At 36.5% G+C, this 20,365-nt stretch overlaps 2 protein-coding genes, 1 non-coding gene and 1 pseudogene across 6 annotated transcripts; 2 read left to right on the top strand and 2 right to left on the bottom strand.

Annotated features, from left to right (window-relative positions):
* Positions 1–6,062: 6,062 nt before the first annotated feature.
* LOC130993333 (3-ketoacyl-CoA synthase 12-like) lies at positions 6,063–6,794 on the top strand (annotated as a pseudogene).
* Positions 6,795–11,962: 5,168 nt separating this feature from the next.
* LOC130993334 (polyadenylate-binding protein-interacting protein 12-like) lies at positions 11,963–16,956 on the top strand. Of its 4 annotated transcripts, none has more exons than XM_057918185.1 (12): positions 11,963–12,065; positions 12,204–12,251; positions 12,466–13,008; positions 13,328–13,438; positions 13,527–13,571; positions 13,669–13,741; positions 13,827–13,939; positions 14,041–14,100; positions 14,185–14,232; positions 14,325–14,393; positions 16,470–16,531; positions 16,614–16,956. In XM_057918185.1, the coding sequence occupies exons 3-12, from the start codon at positions 12,535–12,537 to the stop codon at positions 16,669–16,671; spliced, it is 1,113 nt and encodes a 370-aa protein (XP_057774168.1). In that variant the 5' UTR covers positions 11,963–12,065; positions 12,204–12,251; positions 12,466–12,534; the 3' UTR covers positions 16,672–16,956. The 4 variants fall into 4 exon arrangements, with proteins under 4 accessions (XP_057774168.1, XP_057774165.1, XP_057774166.1 ...); XM_057918182.1 differs by having other exon boundaries at positions 12,007–12,065; positions 12,204–12,343; XM_057918183.1 differs by lacking the exon at positions 11,963–12,065 and having other exon boundaries at positions 12,101–12,251.
* An 851-nt stretch (positions 16,957–17,807) lies between these two features.
* On the bottom strand, positions 17,808–17,888 carry TRNAL-AAG (transfer RNA leucine (anticodon AAG)). The gene has a single exon. It is a non-coding gene; the product is annotated as a tRNA-Leu (tRNA).
* A 581-nt stretch (positions 17,889–18,469) lies between these two features.
* On the bottom strand, positions 18,470–20,131 carry LOC130993335 (uncharacterized). The gene is made up of 3 exons (XM_057918186.1): positions 19,546–20,131; positions 19,332–19,472; positions 18,470–19,240 (listed from the first exon to the last, which is right to left on the bottom strand). The coding sequence occupies exons 1-3, from the start codon at positions 19,691–19,693 to the stop codon at positions 18,687–18,689; spliced, it is 843 nt and encodes a 280-aa protein (XP_057774169.1). The 5' UTR covers positions 19,694–20,131; the 3' UTR covers positions 18,470–18,686.
* Between the last annotated feature and the right edge of the window lie 234 nt (positions 20,132–20,365).

A 20,365-nucleotide genomic window follows, 5' to 3' on the forward strand; every position in this document is an offset into this window, starting at 1 on the left:
TCCGATCATTGATTTACATGTTTGCATAATAAGGCACAAATTCTATAAACTGATTACTTTAAAACAAAATCTTATTTTATGTCTATCAAAATAATTAAAATTTTATTTATATTTTTTATAAAATAAATCCATACATTTTATTTATATAGGGAAGAAAAATATATTTTTCATTTCTGCAAACTTTATTTGTTTATGTTCGTCCAATAATAATAATAATAGATAAATTATGAAATTAATAATGCATAAATTAAGAATTTAGATAAAGAACAATAGAGGATATGATGTTAAAATATATTAGAAATCTTTAATCATGTATCAAATTTATAATAATCTCAATCGAATGAAGAATCGTATCATTCACCTCATTTCACATTGAGTATTTTTATAAGATTTCACCAAAATAAAACTTATACAAGATCTTGCTCTCCAAATTAAAAATCTACATTTAATTGACGGAATGATTGAGACTAATACAAATTGAATTATTTTGTCAATTTAATTTGACCAAATTTATTTAATTAAATACATGGTCTAATTAATTTAATTTGAAAAAATAAATTGGTTTGATTAAGTAAATTATTTCTTCAATTTAATTTGATTATAAAATAATATATTTTGTATAAAATTTTAAAAATAAAATTTGGATTCAACATAGATTTTTTTATGAAAATCTATCAATTAAATTACTAAATAAATTAATACAATTTGAATCTCGTGTCAACTTTCTTAAGCTACACACAAGATGATTTTCAAAACTTAGTTATGGTCTTTCAAACTTCAAACGAGATAATGTTCACGAGTCAATTTTATTCTTTCAATTTTTAGACGGAATGATGCTCGAAACTCAAGATTTGAAGATAATTAATGTTCACGAGTCCATTTTATTCTTTCAAATTTCAAACGAAATGATGCTCGAAACTCAATTATGATATTTCAAACTCCACATGAAATAATGCACAAAAAATTGTCAAGATTTTTCAAGCTGCATACAAGATGATATGTTTAGAAGTTAGTTATGATCTTACAAGCTAAAGATGATAATGATCTTTAAAGTTACACACAAGATAATTCTTGTAACTTAATTGTGGTCATTCAAAGTTCAAATGAGATGATACTCACAAGTCAAATTTATTTTTTTAAACTCCAAACGAGATGATTCTTGGAACCCAGTTATAATATTTAGAACTAATAATGCATAAAAATTTGTCAAGATTTTTTCAAGTTCCATACAAAATGATGTTTACAAGTTAGTTATGATGTTAGAAGTTCCAAATCATACAATCTCACAAGTCAACTTTGATTTTTAAAGCTTCAGATAGTGATGTTAAAAAAACTTGACGCATAAAAGTTCATTTTTTGTATTTTAAGGTCTAGACGAGATGATACTCAAAAGTCTGATGTTCAAACGTTAGTTGTCGTCTTCCGAAATTTAGATTATGATATGATCCTACAAGGTTCAGACGAGATGATACTCAGATGAAATAAAATTATAAAAATCAATACATTTTTCAAAATATTATTAAATAAAAATTTACATAAAAAGAATAATTATTATTCTAACAAAAGGTTAACATTTAATTGAGGAATATGATTCAAATTAATATAATTTCAACTATATTACCTTAAATTAAATAAATTTAAAAATAATTTATATAATAAGATAAAATAATTTCCCGTCGAATTTCGACGGGTTGCGCACTAGTTTATGTAATCCGTGGAAAACATTACATAATTTGTGTTATGTCTTGTGCTACGCCACTTAGGTTAATGGTGCAACCCACCAAATAATTTGTAAGAAATGGTAGTAATAAAGCCAATTATTGTATTCTCATTTTGGTTAATGTTGTTGAAAGCAAGAAATAGAACTACAGTAAAATAAAAAGGAAAATCAATATAAATAAATAAATTTCAATTTTTTATCAGAAAGGAAACCCTGTGAATTGAAGATAAACACAAAGTTTCGAGCAGAAATATATAGATAAAAAAGAATAAAATTGAGAAGATAATCTTTGGTAGTAAAACAGAAGAAGTAGTTCCTATCTTTTTTCACGCAAATCCAGGAGAGCACAGAAGCAATGGAAGCAATGGCAAAGCTAATTAGCCCAATTTAGACAAGGTAGAAACGAGAGTCCTATTGTCGTATGCCTGTGAGCGTAGTCTAGCTCTAGCACTATTTTTGGGCTTCACATCAAATTTCACAAATTCTTCTCTAACTCTTTCTTGTTCGTACCACGTGGCGCATTTTAGTGCACTCACCTGCAAACGCACGCCGGAGAATAGTGACATCTCTAATTCATGCACCTCTCTCTCTCTCTACATGTGTTGTTGTAATTTTGGATATCTATGAACAATTACTACTTGCTAGTCGAGGTGTCAAAATGCTTGGTCGGAGAATTCGGGCTTGAATTTTTGGAGCCGGGGAATTCCACCAACAATCACCAATATTTGATTGTTGTTTGTCGAAATATGGGGCTCATTCTCAGCTAATACATTAAATTAAACTAATAGCATCTCATATTCTGTGTTTAAACGAAAAATCACTTTATGTGATATAAATAATTTATAAGTATAAAATTTATAAATAAATTTATATTTAAGTAAAATTCCACTATTTGAAATCGTTCTTCGTAATGGAAGATGATGGTAAACTAAAATAATAAGCTCAAACACGATATTAATAATGGATGGTTTTAATATATATATGGAGAGTTAGGGTGTAAACACTTCTTAACATGTAAAATACGAATTAAATAAAATACTCCCTCTGTCCCACTCCAATAGTCATGTTTTCCTTTTTGGGATGTTCCACTCCAATAGTTCTGTTTATATATTTGGTAATAATTTTACACTACAAACAATGTGGTCCCAACTCCCACACACCTTTACACACTTTTACACTCAAAAAGCAAGTTTCTTAATTTTCGTGCCTAAAAGAAATGAGACTATTGAACTGGGACGAAGGGAGTATATGAATTCTATGTAGAACATATATGCTTCCCCAATTTTAACGGTATTTTTCGTATATTGCCTCCCAAACTTTTACGTTCTTTTGGACTTGTTGGAAGTGCAATTTGATATATTTCATGTTGCGTGGAATGGTGTTAGGAGACTGTTGCTCGTTGTACATCGTCACAATTTGCCCCCAATAGACGAGAGCCTTTTGATCAGCTCCCTTAACAGCGTTTAGTGTCACCTCGGCCCACAAGTACATATGAGCTCCGTCTCCACTGAAGTGTAGCCGCCGCGTTGCTTGGTCGTCGCCGGCATGGCGGGTATCTCAACAACGTCATCATCTTGAACAAAATTTTTGTTCAAGTTGATTCCTTCAAGACCCGCCGAAGTGAATGCGTTTGATAATTAAGAGAACGGCGAAAAAGCACTGCTGGATGAATTTGGGTTTCCCAGTGACGACACTGAATTTTGTGGGTTGTTGTTCCACAAATCTCTAATTAGGCTCCATTTTTCTAAAACGAAGTAGATGAGAAAAAGATTAATAGAGATTAAATAAGGGAAAATGGAGTATTTACAGAAGAAAATTAGGAATAAAGAAAAGAAAAAGGAGAAGACCGGTGAGCCAAACGGCTCTTTTGTAATTAAAAAAAATGACTTTCAGCCAAGCATAGATGTTTTCAGGTCATTTTTTTCTTTTTTTTTTCTATTGTCCCGTGCACTTCACACATATCCCGTCTCCTTCTCCACATCGCGTTGACTACCACGCCTTTCCCCTATCGGTCTGCGGCTCGCGCACTGTGGATGTTCTAAGTTATATTTTTTTTTTGTATTTTTGTGTTGTTTCTATTGGGAGGGTTATTGATTAATTTATCTAGTTTGTGATTACATAATTTGAAAAGTCACTGACGTATTCCTGTATGGAGTGTTTTTGTTGTATTATACAGTGTAGCAAATAAATATTTTTAAGGCCAATTTTGAATTATCTTGAAGCCGCAATATTGTGAAATTAAAATTTAAGCTTCCCAACACATAGGTCTAACAAACTAGGTTTCATCAATGCCCTAAATTTTTATGTCATCACTACTCTTTTGTTTTTTCTTTAACAACGTACAATATCATAATAATTGATTTCCCCCTGAATATAACCTTTTTCCGGTTTTCCCTTAAATCATCTGTGACGCCTATTTTGTTTTATTATTTTTTGCATCACACACCACACTCACACATCCTATAGAAATATTTAGCCATGACTTTATAATGAAAATCTCACGTATTTTGATTTTCTACTACAACTATAACTCACGACCCTAAAATCTGTATTATAGTACAAAACTTATTATCAGCGATTTGTAATGCTTTTCAAATATCATTATTAGTAATTTAGTAATCAACAAATTAGACAATATTATAGCTTGCCCCGCTAGAACCTACAATGAATTAAATTCAATAACGATTTCTTCCGCGACTAATTATTGTTGGGGGGAAGGTGCCTTTTCTCAAGTGGGTAAACTAAATCTCTAAAAAATTAAATCTCATCAATCAGAAAAAATCCACACATATTTTTATCGAGAATAATACTAACATAAAATGAAATTATTACGCAGGTAATCAATGTGAATTGAACTAATCCCTGATTATCATTAGAGCAAGATCGATCGCTAACAAAAATATATTACTCCATTTGTTCTGTTATTCATGAAACATTATTTTTTAACACAAATATTTAAAAGAATAAAATTAGAAAAATAAAAGTATGTGTCTCACATGTTTAATAATGAGTTTAAGAAATATTTTATTATTGTTATTCTTTAAAAATAAAGAGTTTTTTTAAAGTTCATTTCATTACTATTTTAACAAATTAAAACGAAAATTCACAACAAATTACTAAAATTAAATGATGAAAATTAAAAGTGATACGTCGCCATTTTTTTGGACGCCATTTATGTTATGCTGAAAATGAGAAAAGATCACAAAAAAGAAGATGATATGCATAACAAGAATGTTCCTTCAATTTTTTTAGATCAGGTATCAAATTCACCCCTAAACCCCTAAAGTCTTAAATTTGGTTCAATTACACATTTTATCCTAACGATTGTTTAACTCCGTTAAGTATTTTTTTTTTAATTTCATTGATGGTGGGACCCACACATTTCTTCTTCACCAAGCTCGTTGGAATCACGCCGAAAATGCTAGAAATCATAAAACCAGATTTCTCAAATCGAAAATCCTCGCAAAAACCTCTGCTACGCATTATTATGAACCTCATTGCCCCATTTCCGTCCATGGCCGCCTCCAGCCAGACCTGGGTCGTGCAGCCCAACACGCGATTCTCTTGAATCCTCCAAGTTTCGTCGATGGGCGGCATAATGGCGGCGTAGTGGAGCAGCCTCTTCACTCTGTCGGTTGGCGCCGACAGTGATCGGAATTCGAAACCTAATCTCTGCAGCTTCTCTGGCACACTTGAAGGTGGTTGTACCTTGGCGCAACGGTCTATTGTGACACATGAGAGCGGAAAGACTAGATTTTTTGAGGTGGGATCGGAGGGAAATCTCGAAATTGGGGGATTATTGAAGATATGTCTTTGCGGATTGAGGTGGATGTGTGAGGGGCCTGTTGTGTCCATGAAATTTTTCACTTCTTCTTGAGATGGAAGTTTGATTTGATTGGCTTGCAACTTGTTCACTAGAGTGGTGAGTTGAGTGATCTGTGTGCCCATACTACTCAACGCAGCTTGCGTCTCTTGCTGGAAAGCTTGCTGACTTTGTACCAAATTATTAATAGGGTTAAGTATCAAATAAGCCCTTAACGTGGAAACCCTTATTACATTGCCGACCCTATGGTAAATGGGGTATCAAATAAACCCCTATCGTAATTAATTTTGAACAATTAAGCCCCCCGACTTAACGGAGAGTTAACACCGTTAACTTTCTTTTATTTTTTTTATTTTTTTAACGAGCAAATCGTCGAACATCCGGTAGGTGCGGCTGGATGGCTGGTGCACCGACATCATCACCGTCTTTCCCCTCGCCGCGAGGCCCCCCCCAGCGCCGCCATGAGGCGGTAGGTCGCCGTGGCGTCGAGCCCCGACGTCAGCTCGTCGAGGACCAGCCATGTTCAAGCTCAAGACCCTCGTGAGGACTCACCACGGCTCCAGAGATGAATCCTACGACTGCTGCATACAGAAGAAAGACGACAAAGTCTTCATAGGGTTCGTCGGCAAGAATCTGCCCAAGGCCGCCACGCGCGCCTTCGTCGACAATTTGAAGGAGATGGCGCCGAGAATCCTCCCCATGCGCGAGCTCCTCCGCTTCTCCGCCCTGCTCCTAATGCGCAAGGTGCGGCAGAAGTGGAGCAAGGCAGGGCCCGGGGCGAGGCCGTTGATCGACTTCAAGACCGGGGTGGATCACTTTTGCATGCACACGGGGGGAAGGCGATGATCGACGCGATCGAGCAGAATCTGAACCTGAGCGAGTACGACGTGGAGCCGATGAGGATGACGCTGCACCGGTTCGGGAACACGTCGGCGAGCAGCCTCTGGTACGTGCTGGCGTACATGGAGGCGAAGAGGCGGCTGAAGAAGGGGGATAAGGTGTTCATGATAAGCTTTGGGGCGGGATTCAAGTGCAACAACTGTTTGTGGGAGGTGATGAGGGACTTGGACGGCAGGGGGAATGTGTGGACTCAGTTTATTGATAACTATCCCTTGAAGAATTTGGCCAATCCTTTCATGGAGAAGTTTGGATGGCTGCATAATGAGGATCCCGATACCTTCTTTGTTCCTGATGATTATGAAATACCCGATTAATTCATTTGCTTTTTTTCCTTTTCTTATATCATCATTCTTGCCCTAATTAATTTTGTTTTGTTTGTTTTATCTCTTTCTATATCATCATTCAAGAACGAGGATCGCTGGGGGTCCTCGACGAGCTGACGTCGGGGCTCGACGCCACGGCGGCCTACCGCCTCATGGCGGCGCTGGGGGCCTCGCGGCGAGGGGGAAGACGGTGGTGATGTCGGTGCACTAGCCGTCCAGCCGCGCCTACCAAATGTTCGACGATTTTCTCGTTAAAAAAATAAAAATAAATAAAAGAAAGTTAACGGTGTTAACTCTCCGTTAAGTCAGGGGGGCTTAATTGTTCAAAATTAATTACGATAGGGGTTTATTTGATACCCCCTTTGCCATAGGGTCGGCAATGTAATAAGGGTTTTCACGTTAAGGGCTTATTTGATATTAAACCCTTATTAATAATATGGCTGCTCTGTGCCAGACTCTGAAGAATATCGCTCATACTGGGTTCTGGGAGGTCGGTATGGGCATATCGCCCAACCTGCGACTGTTTTTGAGTGAAAAATTCAGGCGAACTCCAACTAAAATTTGGATGGTTATCCTTCTGGATTTGAGCTCCAACAAAGCCTCTAACTAAGGAAGTTAAAGCATCGAGTTTCTCATTCACACCTACATCTTCTGCTATGTTGACGGGCCTATACCTATCATCATCCTCATCCTCATATTGTTGACCATTGGAGACCATATCAAAAATCAATTGTTTTGCTTCATCCAAGGTCTTGTTGGTCAAACTTCCTCCACAAGCAGCATCAACAATCCTCCTGTCAAAAGAAGACATACCACGATATAAATAATTAATGAGCAACTGATAATCAGAAAATTCGTGGTTAGAACATCTATGACATAATTGTTGAAATCTCTTCCAATAATCAGACAAGCACTCTTTTTGCCTCTGCTTGATGCTACTAATAGCTATTTTTAGATTTGCAGCCTTTGATTCTGGAAAGAATTTACGCAAGAACTGCTCCTCCAAGTCGTTCCAAGATCTGATTGATCTAGGTGATAGATCAAACAACCAATCACGAGTTCTACCCGGCAATGTATGAGGAAAAGTTAGTAATCTTAAATGATCTTTAGGAAAACCTTGAGGGCGTAAAGTAGTGCAAACTAAATCAAATTCAACGAGATGTTTATGTGCACTCTCTCCAAGCAAGTTGTCGAATTTTGGAAGAACTTGAATGAAGTCGGGATTGATTTCAGCCTTTTCATTAATCGTGGGCAACACAATGCATAGAGGATGATTTCTCCTATGGCGGCCCAACTCTCTTATCAATAGTGGTGGTGGCAGAGTATCATCACGGTCATCGTCCCCATCTTTAGACATTTCAGCTTCAGCTCTAGATCAACATCAAACAAAAAAGAAATAAAATAAAAAAACAAATCGAAATAATAGGAAAATTACTACTTAAAAACCGATCCCCGGCAACAGCGGCAAAATTTGATGAGTCATTTTACACCAAAAATATCCGGCAGTCAGCCGGTATGCCCACACTGTGCAAACAGCAGTAAGCAGGATCGTCTCATAAGGGATCAACGATAATTCTACTAAAATTCAAACTGCAAAGAAACTCCAGAAACGAAATTAATGGAAAAAAATGAGAAAATACTAAATCTAAAAATAAATAAATAAAGCCCAAAAGAATTGCAATGGTTATAATCCTAAAGAATAAATTGAAAATTCCAACAATTAATAAAGAATTCCAGCAATCAATTAAGTCCACCTTAGCTTAATTATTCCGATCATTGATGCAAATATAACCTTAATTCATACAAGCAAACCAGTTATAATCACCGAAGACGCTTCTGACGTGATCTTATTTCTCCTTAGTTATTCGGTAACGAGGAAGACGCTTCACTAATTACTACCCTAATCGACTGGCAACCGTAAGAGACGCTCTATAGGTTTAATGAGCCGACAACATTAATATCTATAGAAACCCGATTCACAACCAATAAACTTTGACGCAGGATTATTGAATTAAGACTGTTTTTCCCTTGACCCTGATGTGTCAATTTACCACTAATCAAACCTAAATCACGATTAAGTATGACCGATTTAATTGGCTGTATAATTAATTCTAACCCACTAAATATTGCGCACTACCTAATGGATTAAAATAATTAATAACCATAAACACGGAGAATCACAGATACAAGCATAAACTAAAGTATAAGAACAAATTAGATCTCACAAAATAATCTTGCTAGTGCTTCTCTAACCGTTGCTGAAATAAACGAAATTAGCTACAACTTATAAATAAAATAACACAAGAAAACTAAATAATAAATTGTGAAAAGTGATGAAAGAAATAAAACTGAATGTTGAAACTCCAAGGCTTGCGTCTGCCTCCAAAAAAAAAATGGCATCTGATCTATCCTATTGTAGCTAAACTTTAACTAATATATATATATATATATATATATATACTAATCTAATAAACCTACGGGCCTTAATTAATATAAAAGCCTAATCTAATAAGGTCTAACTAGAAAAATAAAGGCATAAGTTCAGCTCACAATTAAACAAAATAGTTTAGGCCCACAAAAAGACAAAATAAAATAGCAGCTCATTAATCTTCTCGCCAACTTCAATTCGGACTGCACCCAGATGGTATGGGCATCCCATCCAGTATACGCGCACAGTTTTTTTCTTCACGAATTCTATTCTTGCAAACTCTTCCAAAACTGAGTTCATTTCTCAAAAATCTATCAAAAACCATCAAGAATCTCATTAGATCTGAAATCATACCCAAAAGAATTATATATATAAATAATGAAGCATAGAAATCATACTAAAACACCCAAAATATGCGTATAAAATACGCCCAATCATAGTCGAAGCCCGAGACCACGTCTTGATCAATTCCTTCTTGGAGCTCTCGTTTAGCTGGGTGATCTTTTTCAACAAGCGATAGGTCACGAAGGAATTCGCCAGGTGCTAAAGGAATCGCAGCGACGAAGGATGAGGCAGAGTGTGGATTCCTTTTGAATGTTGTAATCGGCTAGTGTTCTGCCATCCTCCATGTCGCAGCCGTCATCCTCTCGCCCTCGACGCCCCCTGCCTTAGCCGAAGTCACCGCTCTCGCCCTCGCCCTCGCTCTAGCCGCCTCCTACAATTTTTTTAATTTCTGCAATTTGGGTGCAAATCTCGCCACCCTTGCCCTTGATGCCCTATGCCCTCGTTGAAGTCATCGGCCTTGCCCTTTCCAACCTTGCCCTTGCCCTAGCCACCTCCTGTATTTTTTTTAAAGTATGCAATTTGGGTGCGGATCTCGCCGCCCTCGCCCTCGCCCTCGATGCCTCCTGCCCTCAACGAAGTCGCCGCCCCCACCCTCTACCTAGCCGCCTCCTGAACTCGCTGCCCCTGTCGACCCTTGCCGCCAACCCAGATTTCCATTGCCCTCTTTTTAATATCGGCATTTTTTCATTTCTTCATTACAAAGCTAATGAAAATTTATTTTATTTCATAGTTTCTGCAAATTTTAATTTTTTTCATTACAAAGCTAATGAAAATCTGATGATAAAATTGATACAAATATAGGTATATATTGAGTCAAATAACCAATTATTGTAATATAAATTAGAGGGTATGCATTTAAATAAGTTTTGGTAAATAATCGAATTTGGGACATATATGGGTATTTAAATTATAAATGGGTCTAAACATTGGTTTACATGAAAATTTTATTTTAAATTTTTATATAATTTATAATTAATGTGTACTATTTAATATTCAAATCATTACCGACGAGCTCTGATGATAAAATTGATACAAATTGAAAAGATTGTGATAGATTGAGATATATTTCATATTTAATTCTTTTAAAAGTAAACAAAATATATAAATTGATACTTTCAATCTAGGTGGGTACATGCATTGTGAACGAAATATTTTAACAATTTAGTGTGTGTGTGTTAGTCTAGTGGTAGGAGGTTAATGTCCAAGACCTGAAGTCCTGGGTTTGAGTCCTTTGTCACTCGTGCTTTAAAATTTCTTTATTTACTTATGTAATTTATTAAAATTTTTTTAACAATTTATATTTATATAGGATTGGGTAATTAATCAGATTTGAAACAAGTACACGTATATATACATTCAAGGCACCTTCTCCACTGTCGTGCCGCTGCTATGAGTCCAACGAGCTGTTGCTCACCCCTACCTAGTCTTTCTTTCCCAAATATAGCAACAGTGAGAAAAGACCTGTACCACCCTCTAAAGCTAATTTTGATGGTCTCGAGGGTGTGGACGGCGAAACAGGAGGGATATTTGTGGTGAAGGAGGGCTAGAGTGGATGCAACGATGAAAGAAAAGCGATGGAGGCAGCGTGAGGGCGGAAATGGCGATGGAAGGGAGCCGAGTGGAGAGAGTGGCAAGACATAGATAAATAGTGTAGGGTCAGGAGTATAAGGCAACACGAGGGTGGAGACGGCGATGAAAGAGAGCCGAGTGGAGAAAGAGGCAATATATAGATGAATAGTGTAGGGTGAGGAGTATATATATAGGTAAGTTAATTAAGTTTATATTCAAACTCTAATTATAGCCCAAAAATGAGATATCCCATTATATTTGTGACAACTCAATAAAGAATACATGACATCAATGTTGAGACGGAGAAAATATAATTTTAAATTTAAAGAAGAGTGTTATAATTTTATATCACCTTATAACTAGTGGGATGAATATATTATCATTTAAAATAAATAAAATATTAAAATTTATATTTTACTATATTATTTATTTATTAGAAAGGATAAAAAGTAAATACTACTCTCATCCCTCAAATAATTTACTCGGAGGAGGGACATTGGTTTTAAGATAAAATTATTGAGTGTATTAAGAATGGTAAAAATGTGTTATAATTAATATTAAAAGTGGTAAAAAGATAAAAAAAAAAAGTATGGGTAAAGAGAGAATTAATTGTGGTGAGTTGGTGATTTTATTATTATTATTATTTTTTTGAGATAAATTCAAAAGAAAAGTTAGGAAGTTGGAGGAAAATTAAGAAGTTATTTGTGGGGAGGGGGAGTATAAGATGATTTATAGTTTAGTTGAACTTACTAGTACAATATGTAACTAGAAGACAGAAAAAAGAAAAGGTAATAAAATGCGCTCCAAATTCTGGTTACAAAGTAAGTAAGTGGGCCCCCCACTGTCCTAACCAGTTCCTCATCATATATTTTGGGGCGTTGTGAACAAAGTTCAGTGAAACAATAAATGAAGAAAAATCACGAAAACAGAAAAAAGAAGAAATAAATAAATAAATGTGTACGTGATATAATATTCGTATTTAATAATTGTTTCCTACTTCTCAATCTACAGATAAAAACACATACACTATTATGCTAGAACTATTTTTTCTTTTTTCTTTTTTTTCCTCTCACTATATATAACTTCTTCTTGCAGACTCAGTAAAATATTCTTGCAAATAGAATAAAATAATCTGGGGAAAAGGTAAAGCTGCGCTCTGATTTTGCCTTCTCTTTTTGATTTCGTTTTTGATCTTCCAATTTCCGTGCTCAAATGGACACCATTTGAGCTATCAGGTAAGAACTGTCTTTTTTGGGCATAATTTTTGCAACTTGTAAAAATTGGAGATTTTTAAGCTTTGATCCGTTGAACTAAAGAAATAAATTATGGGTTTCACGTTTTTGGTGTTTTGTGACAGACCCTTTTAGGGAATAGAAGAAAATAAAGTTGGGAAAACCAAAATCTTTGCGGAGGTTTTTGCTCGATCATGGCGGTGGTGGAAAATGCCAGGGCTAGCGCGCTGACGTCATCGAATCGCGAGAACGACGTCGTGGTGGATCATCGCCACCACCAGCAGTCATCAAAGGCCGCCGCTAACGGCCAAAAGTCAACGACGCCGACCGATCAGAATTTCCACCTGATTCAGCAGAAGATATCCAACGGCCATCATCAGCTCGCCGTCAACGGAAATGGAGTATCGCAAGAGGAGAAATTGGACGGCGAGGATGATGGAGGGGAGGGGTTTAAGAGGGAGATGAGAGATTTAGAGGAAATGTTGTCGAAATTGAACCCCATGGCCGAAGAATTCGTGCCGCCGTCGCTGACGTCACTCGTTGGCGGCCGCCAGATGCTTGCGCCCCCTCAAGCGGCAGCTGCTGGTCATTTTGGGTACAATGCTAATGGCTTTATGATTCAGCAGCTCCTTAGTTCAGGTGTTCCAACTGAAAATTCTTTTAGAAGGGTTAGTAATTCCTTTTCTTTTGCAAGCTTATTACATTAAATTCCTTTTTTGCTGGTTTGCTTTTGTAAATTGTTGTAGTTGGTTTGGTTGATACGGTGGAAGGAAATATGGGAATTCTTAACATATTTAGGTTGTATTGTTTCCATAACGGGGTAAAATATTCTCGTTATTTTGTATATTTTGGTGTTGAAAATGTCGTTCCTTTTGGATAGAGGTAATGATAAACTGTTAATTTTTTCTGTTAATTTGTCCCTTTATGTTTTGTCATTACCATTTGGTTTTGAATTGCCGTTGGTTATGCGGATGGTTTAATATGCAGAAGAAAAATGGTTATACCCATGGAAAGCGGAGGATGAATAGTCGAACAAGCATGGCTCAAAGGGATGATGTGATTAAGAGGACAGTGTATGTTTCTGATATTGATCATCAGGTAGAAAAGAGCCTATGGATTTAATTACTATATTGCTTTATTCAGACAAGTAAACGTTCAAATTTGGCCATTATTATGATGACTGTAGGTTACGGAAGAGCAACTTGCAGCACTTTTTATTGGCTGTGGTCAGGTGTGTATTTGTCAAAACTTAGCCTCACTGGTTCTGTATTCACCACCACTAAATGATTCTAACTGTTTCTTTCTTCTGCAATCTACTCGTAATGAAGGTTGTGGATTGTCGTGTTTGTGGTGACCCTAATTCTGTACTTCGCTTTGCGTTTGTTGAGTTCACTGACGAAGGTATGTGGACAATCTTCATTTGGTTGTGTAGTTGAAAGTAATTCAGGGATTGTATCACATTGTATTGTCACTCATGTGAATGCAGAAGGGGCAAGGAACGCCTTGAGTTTGGCAGGAACGATGCTTGGCTATTATCCAGTGAGAGTACTGCCTTCTAAAACTGCAATTGCTCCTGTTAATCCAACATTCTTGCCTAGGGTGAGAAACCTTGCAACCATTTAGCTCCTTGCAACATGTTTTTTTGCATTCATTTGTTCGAAGAATGTAGACTGATTTCTTTTTTTGTTACTGAGATGTAGTCTGAGGATGAAAGGGAGATGTGCGCAAGGACTATTTATTGTACAAATATTGACAAGAAGGTAGTTTTGCACTCAGAATCCTTTGGCAAGTTGTTGGATGCCCGTTTGCTATAAAAGCGTTATTTATTTGTTTCTATGTTACAGGTCACTCAAGCAGATGTCAAACTCTTCTTCGAGTCCATTTGTGGCGAGGTGTGTAGCCTACTCATAGGAAAATCTTGACTAACTTTATGTTTCTCTGAAAAAATTAAACGTGAAATGCCATTTTTCTCCTCTTGAATCAGGTTCGTCGGTTGAGGTTGCTTGGGGACTATCATCATTCTACTCGTATATCTTTTGTGGAGTTTGTAATGGTGAGAGCCACAGCTTCTTGCTCATCTTGTTTGACTTCTTTCTAAGTAATAATGTTAGCTAATAATTCTCCCTCTCTCTATATTTCTTTGTTTATCCAAGCCTTTCAAGTAGAAATTGTCTCTGATATGCATACCTGGGATAACAGTAGCTTGCTAGTTTTAGACAGTCTTTCTGGCACAGATAATGTCCATATTCTTGAATGAAATCCTTATACAAGTATGTGTTCTACTTTTTATATATTTAAAACAAATATAGATAACCTTTTATGTAACCCTGCCCAGTGAAACATTATTATGGTATATTTAGTTTACTTTCTAATACATTTGACAACTTTCTAATAAATGTAATCTGCATTTATAACTTTAGCTGGATCATGGACAAAGATGTACTCATCCAGAGAGTAATTTTATTTGGATTCCTACTTCAATTATTATCTTGTCATCTAGAGCAGTTGTACTAATGTACAGCATGACCAATAGAGATTTTGTTCATTAGATGTTCTTTGAATTATTCTAGAGTTACCAAAAACTAATGGAGATGTAACAAGCTGCCAATTTCTTCTGATAGACACATTAACTTTTTTCGATTGACTCCCTAGGTAGACTGTACTCGGATGTGCTTATTATTCATGTGGAAGATATTTTCCTCCTAAATGGCCTCCTGAATGTAGGCCACATCTATTTTAAATTGATGTTTATGGTAGAGAATATTTATTTGGAGTTTTTACATCATAGATTTGGTTGATGATGAGAGGTTCTTTATGTCAATAGTGGTTTCTCTTTTTCTTCTTCTTCTTCTTCCTTCCATAGTAAAATATTTTGCTGTTATTTTCTTCTCACAATTTATGTTGCTGTATAAGCATCACCGTGAAAACCTTACTATATTTCCATTCTCTATGTGGGCGTACAAGCTGCGTACTTCGTTAGAGAAAGCCTGGAGTGCTTTAGGATATCCTGGTTTGGATAGAAAAGTATTTTCCCGAATTTTCATTATGTTGTTGAGTGGTATAAAAAATCTGAATGATCATTGGCATCTAGAGAAATATAGCTTCTGAATTCTGGAGGGATAAATGTTTAGATTTTTTGTTACAATGTGCATTTTGTTCCAGTGGAGTACAGAAAACATACCATTATGAGATAGGCAGTGTTGACCTTCATATAGTGGAGTTACATCAACTTGCTGATAGATGCTATACTAAAAATGATCGAGAGTCTAACTATGATATTGCTGCATCTGTTAGAAAAAATGAACATGTGGAGGTTTTGAGTTGATGTTGACCTTCAGTAAGTCCTTGTTCAGCCTGAATCATATTTTGTGCTCTGACTAGTGTGATGCTGAAAAGAGAGGAATTTTGTGAGAGAGCAAATTCCCAATGTAAGAATGTGTTTGTTGATGAAGAATATTCTTCTGCTCATATATGTATAATATGTTATGTTAAGATTATTCTCATAATCTCAGCATCTTAATTTTTCAGCTCATAAACTTCCCTCCAATTACCAAGGCTACATTTAGTTTCATGTCCAACTGTATACTCATCTTCGTTCGCCCTCTCAAAACTAAACCAGCACATACCATGCCCTTCCATCTCTCTTCCCACTAATGCATATGTTAATTCCTCACAGTGTGCAGTGCGTTTATAGTTCCCCTGTGCATTATGCTTAATTGATATCTAAAATAAATCGAAAAGCTTTGATCAGATTAAGGATTCACTAAAAGGCCATCAGGATGGCCTTTTTCCCATATTGACTTGATTCCTCTCATTTTGTATTAACGGCTGGAGATCTCCAGAGGCTCGAGTAGATGACTTTTTTGTGAAGTTTCATTCACTGTGTTCTTTAATTTTGTGTGAGATTATCCGAGGAAAGTTTCAAATTGTCTCCGGCTTGATGTCTTTGTGGTCATGCTGATATCTTTGTCAACTTTGAAGATCGATTTGTGAAAATTTTCACCTCAATATTATCAAATACATTCCTTTTCTTAGCTTTCTGAAATCGACTGACTTGATATATCTATTTATTTTAATCATGGTGGTGTTAGAATCAGAACTTGAATTGGACTTATTTTCCCCTTGGCAGGCTGAAAGTGCGATTGCAGCACTGAACTGCAGTGGTGCTGTGTTGGGATCATTACCTATAAGGTTTGACGTGCTGTAAATAACGTCCCTGTACCCATGACGGTAGCCTTATCTTCTCACGAGTGATTAATTATGTAATTTGCAGGGTAAGCCCATCAAAGACTCCTGTTCGACCCCGTGCTCCCCGCCAGTCTATCCACTAAAGTCTCTTGATGATCGCCTATATATACATAGTTACATGCTGATACTATGTGGTATCTATGTGTTAATCCTTTTCCCGTCTGTGCTGTGCGGACACCTGTATCGGATAATTATGGTGGACTGTTAAGCTAGTAGAGAGTATGGCAGTAATCTGTCAATTATGGGCTCCATTTTATGTGGAGTATACTAGTACAGCAGTCAAAATCTGATGCTTGTGACCTTGAAGGAAAACTCCTTTTTCTTTTTCACATTGCAGTAATCAATGTTGATGGGCTATCTTCTTGCCACTTACTTTGTTTATGTTCCTCTTGTCTAGAATGCGATGCTCAACTGTGTCTCCATATCATCCTTGTCATAGTTTCGAGGAGGTACTTATGCATGACCATCGAAACGATTTCGTATTCCTCCCCATTGATTTCCCCTCACTGGAATGCCTAAGTTCCAGTGAACGATGATACGCAATTGTGCTTCAGGCTTGTGACCGGCGGTTTTAAACTGGACCGCCGATTTCAAGGTTCAAACCGATGGTGTTTCACTTTTTTCTTCTTGAAATTTGGATGTAGTTTGCAATATTTTGTAGTATTACATTACATTTAGTTATCAAAAGTTCTAAATAAATATTATAAAATCACTCAGCTACTCAAGTAATTAATATTCGAATAGCTATAAAAAAAAATATTTACATGTATAGATTCTACACAAACATTTCAAACTATATAAAATATTTTAAAAAATTACTTTATATAAAAACAGAAAAGTGAGTTAAAAAAATTTGGACTGAGGTAATTCATGACAAAAAAAATGGCAAAAAAGGGGGAAAATAAAAAATGGCATTAAAAGAAATTTTGATAAAAAGGGAAGAATGTACAAAAAATCAAATAAAAAAGAGAAAAATGTATATTTCATGACCAAAAAAAAAAGAAGAAATTTTGGGAAAAAAAGGGAGGAAAATTCATGACAAAAAAAAGGCAAAAAAAGGAGGAAAATAAAAAATTGCATTAAAAGAAAGTTTGTTAAAAATAGAAAAAAAAAGGGGGGGGGGGGGGTAAGAATGTACCAAAAAATCAAATAAAAAAAAGGGGGAAGAATGTACCAAAAAATCAAATAAAAAAGAAAAAAAGTGTATATAAAAATTAAATGTTGAGAGTGGGATTTGAACCCACGCCCTTTCGGACCAGAACCTTAATCTGGCGCCTTAGACCAACTCGGCCATCTCAACTGTGTATTATTTCAAGCTTTTTTAACTTTCTTTACTATGTCAAGCTCTTGAAGATTTTATGTTATGTTGCCATTTTAATTAATTTTGATACACAACCCCATCAAGTCTACACATCAAAAGAAAATACTCCCTTTCGTCCACTAAAAGTGTGGTGTGATTTGAGGACACTAAAATTGATTTATTAGATAAATAAATAGTTTTTTAGATGGCCTTTTATAAATATAGAGTGTTAATTGAGTTGAAAATATAAAAATATTACTACTATTTATTAAAATAAAAACATCACACTTATTAAGGACGAACTAAAATGAGGAAAGAATTACAACTTTCGTGGACGAAGAAATAATATTTAAGAGAACACCAACTACAAGGTTTTGGTAGCAATAGGTGAGGTGCAGCCTTGGAAGCAAACAAGATGAGGAGGACTTGAATGAGTTGGATATTTGAAGGTGAAAGGAAAGTGAGCGCTCATCTCCGAATTGCAGAGGGATAAATTAAAATTGCCCACCTCATTCTACCTCTGTTTCACATTTATACTCATAATTAATCGGATGGAGTAGAATTATAGTATGCATACAAGGTGAATATAAAAGAATTTCACTTCTTAATAGGTTAAAAAACAGTAGAAATAGAAATAAGGCGAGGAAAAAAAAAACTAAATTGGCAATGGAGTCGACCATTATTGTCTGTTGAAAAGCAAAGAAGATATTTTGTGGAGAGAGACCACAAAATATGAAGAAACAGGTGTTGTACATTGAAGATAAGAGAAGCAAGGAATTGGAAATGCAGAAATTAGAATTAGAGCCAAAAGGTGGCAGTGGGGCTGTTGCAGACACTGCCGTCGGAATGCGAGAACAAAGTCCGGTGCAGAACGCCGGACGGCGACGAGACAGTTGTAGCCGGACTCAGCGCTTCGGCGAGCGGCCCTCCTCGTTCCCACGAAACAGGGCTCAGCCATTTAGCCGCATCAAAATCATCATCGATTTGCTTCCCTACCGCCATCGCCATTGATAGATCCAGGGACACATCTCTCTCGTCGATGAATCCGCCTGCTACATCCATTTCCGGATAACTATAAGAGAGCAAATTCAGGTCCTCCTGCAACGGTCCCATCCACGGCTGCTTCGAGCTATTGGTTTCCTTGTAGTCTGTTTTTGGAGGCGTTTTGGTGTGTTCAACACGAGTTTTCTTGTTGGGTTCCACAGGCTTTCTTGAACGAGGGCGGCCTCGGTGGAGGTGGCGCTCGCAGTATTTCTGCTGCGGCGCCACCTCTCGCGAGCACCGCCATTTCTTCCCGTCTGTCCTCTTGCACCGCCCGGGCTCCGGATCTCCTTTTCTGCTGTATCGACCGCCTGAAACAATTGGTTTCACAGTTAATAATATGCAGAGATTGGAGGTTGAATGCCAGAATTAAAAAAGCAAATACTATATATGTGCATTTACAGGGGAATGAGGAATCGAGAGGAAAGAGAAGATGAGGCGGCACAGGAACACAGGAAATCATGCATTTGTAGATCATAGCTTGTCTCTCCAGTTCTTGCCATTGTGCACCTGTGAATGGAAAACCCGCCGCCACTCCTCCACCTGAATCATCCATCTTCTAAATCATGACAAAATAAAAAAATAAAAAATCATGAGTTTTTAAGTTTTAGGAGACCTGCAGGAGTGGTGCCATCATCATGAGCATCTCCAAGACTAAATGGAGGGTGGGGATGATGAGAAATGTTGGATCCAGTAGCAGTGCTCTTCATCCAACCAAGGAAATCAGTGTTTAATGATGTTTTCGTGTCTAAAACACTATCCATTCCTCTTCCAACAGAATAACTCCCTTTCGTAATCCTTTTTCTAGGCTCACGTGAAATCGAACAACAACATGATCAAGAGTGAAGGAAGAAGGTTAAGCAGGAATGAGGATTATATAATATGAGGAGAATTTTTTGGGGGTGTGGTGGTGCGCGCGTGTCGGGTTGCCAAAACGGGTACGGGCTTGGGCCTTGGAATTTAGCGATTTGTTTTGCCGCCATTCTCGGCCTTTGCTTTGCTTCCATGCCTCCAACATTCTCTCTCTCTCTCTCTCTCTCTTAATTAATACATGTATCGTTTTCTGCAATTGACCACCGTACTGCAATTATGTAAATGCTATATTTCTACAACAAGAAGAGAAGAGGCTTCTTGTTTGTAGTGATAAAGAAACAAGTGCAGCCATTTACGAGATTGAATTTGGGGCAGACATCCTCCATTACTTCTTACCTTACCTATTTATTTCTCGCTATTATATTATATTCCGCTCTTTTTTTGCTTTCCAATCTTGCAACTTAGAAAGGTATTTTTGTTTTTATTCTTTATGTGCTTTAATGTTCTATATTTCCAATTTTGTTATAATACTCGATTCAATTGATTCTCGCCTTGTTTAGTTTCGCAATTCTCTCTTTTTTTTTCATCACCCTTCTCTTTTTCATACAAGTTGGAATATGTTT

This window comes from Salvia miltiorrhiza, chromosome 7 (assembly GCF_028751815.1).
Source record: "Salvia miltiorrhiza cultivar Shanhuang (shh) chromosome 7, IMPLAD_Smil_shh, whole genome shotgun sequence".
In the NCBI taxonomy this organism is placed as follows: domain Eukaryota; kingdom Viridiplantae; phylum Streptophyta; class Magnoliopsida; order Lamiales; family Lamiaceae; genus Salvia; species Salvia miltiorrhiza.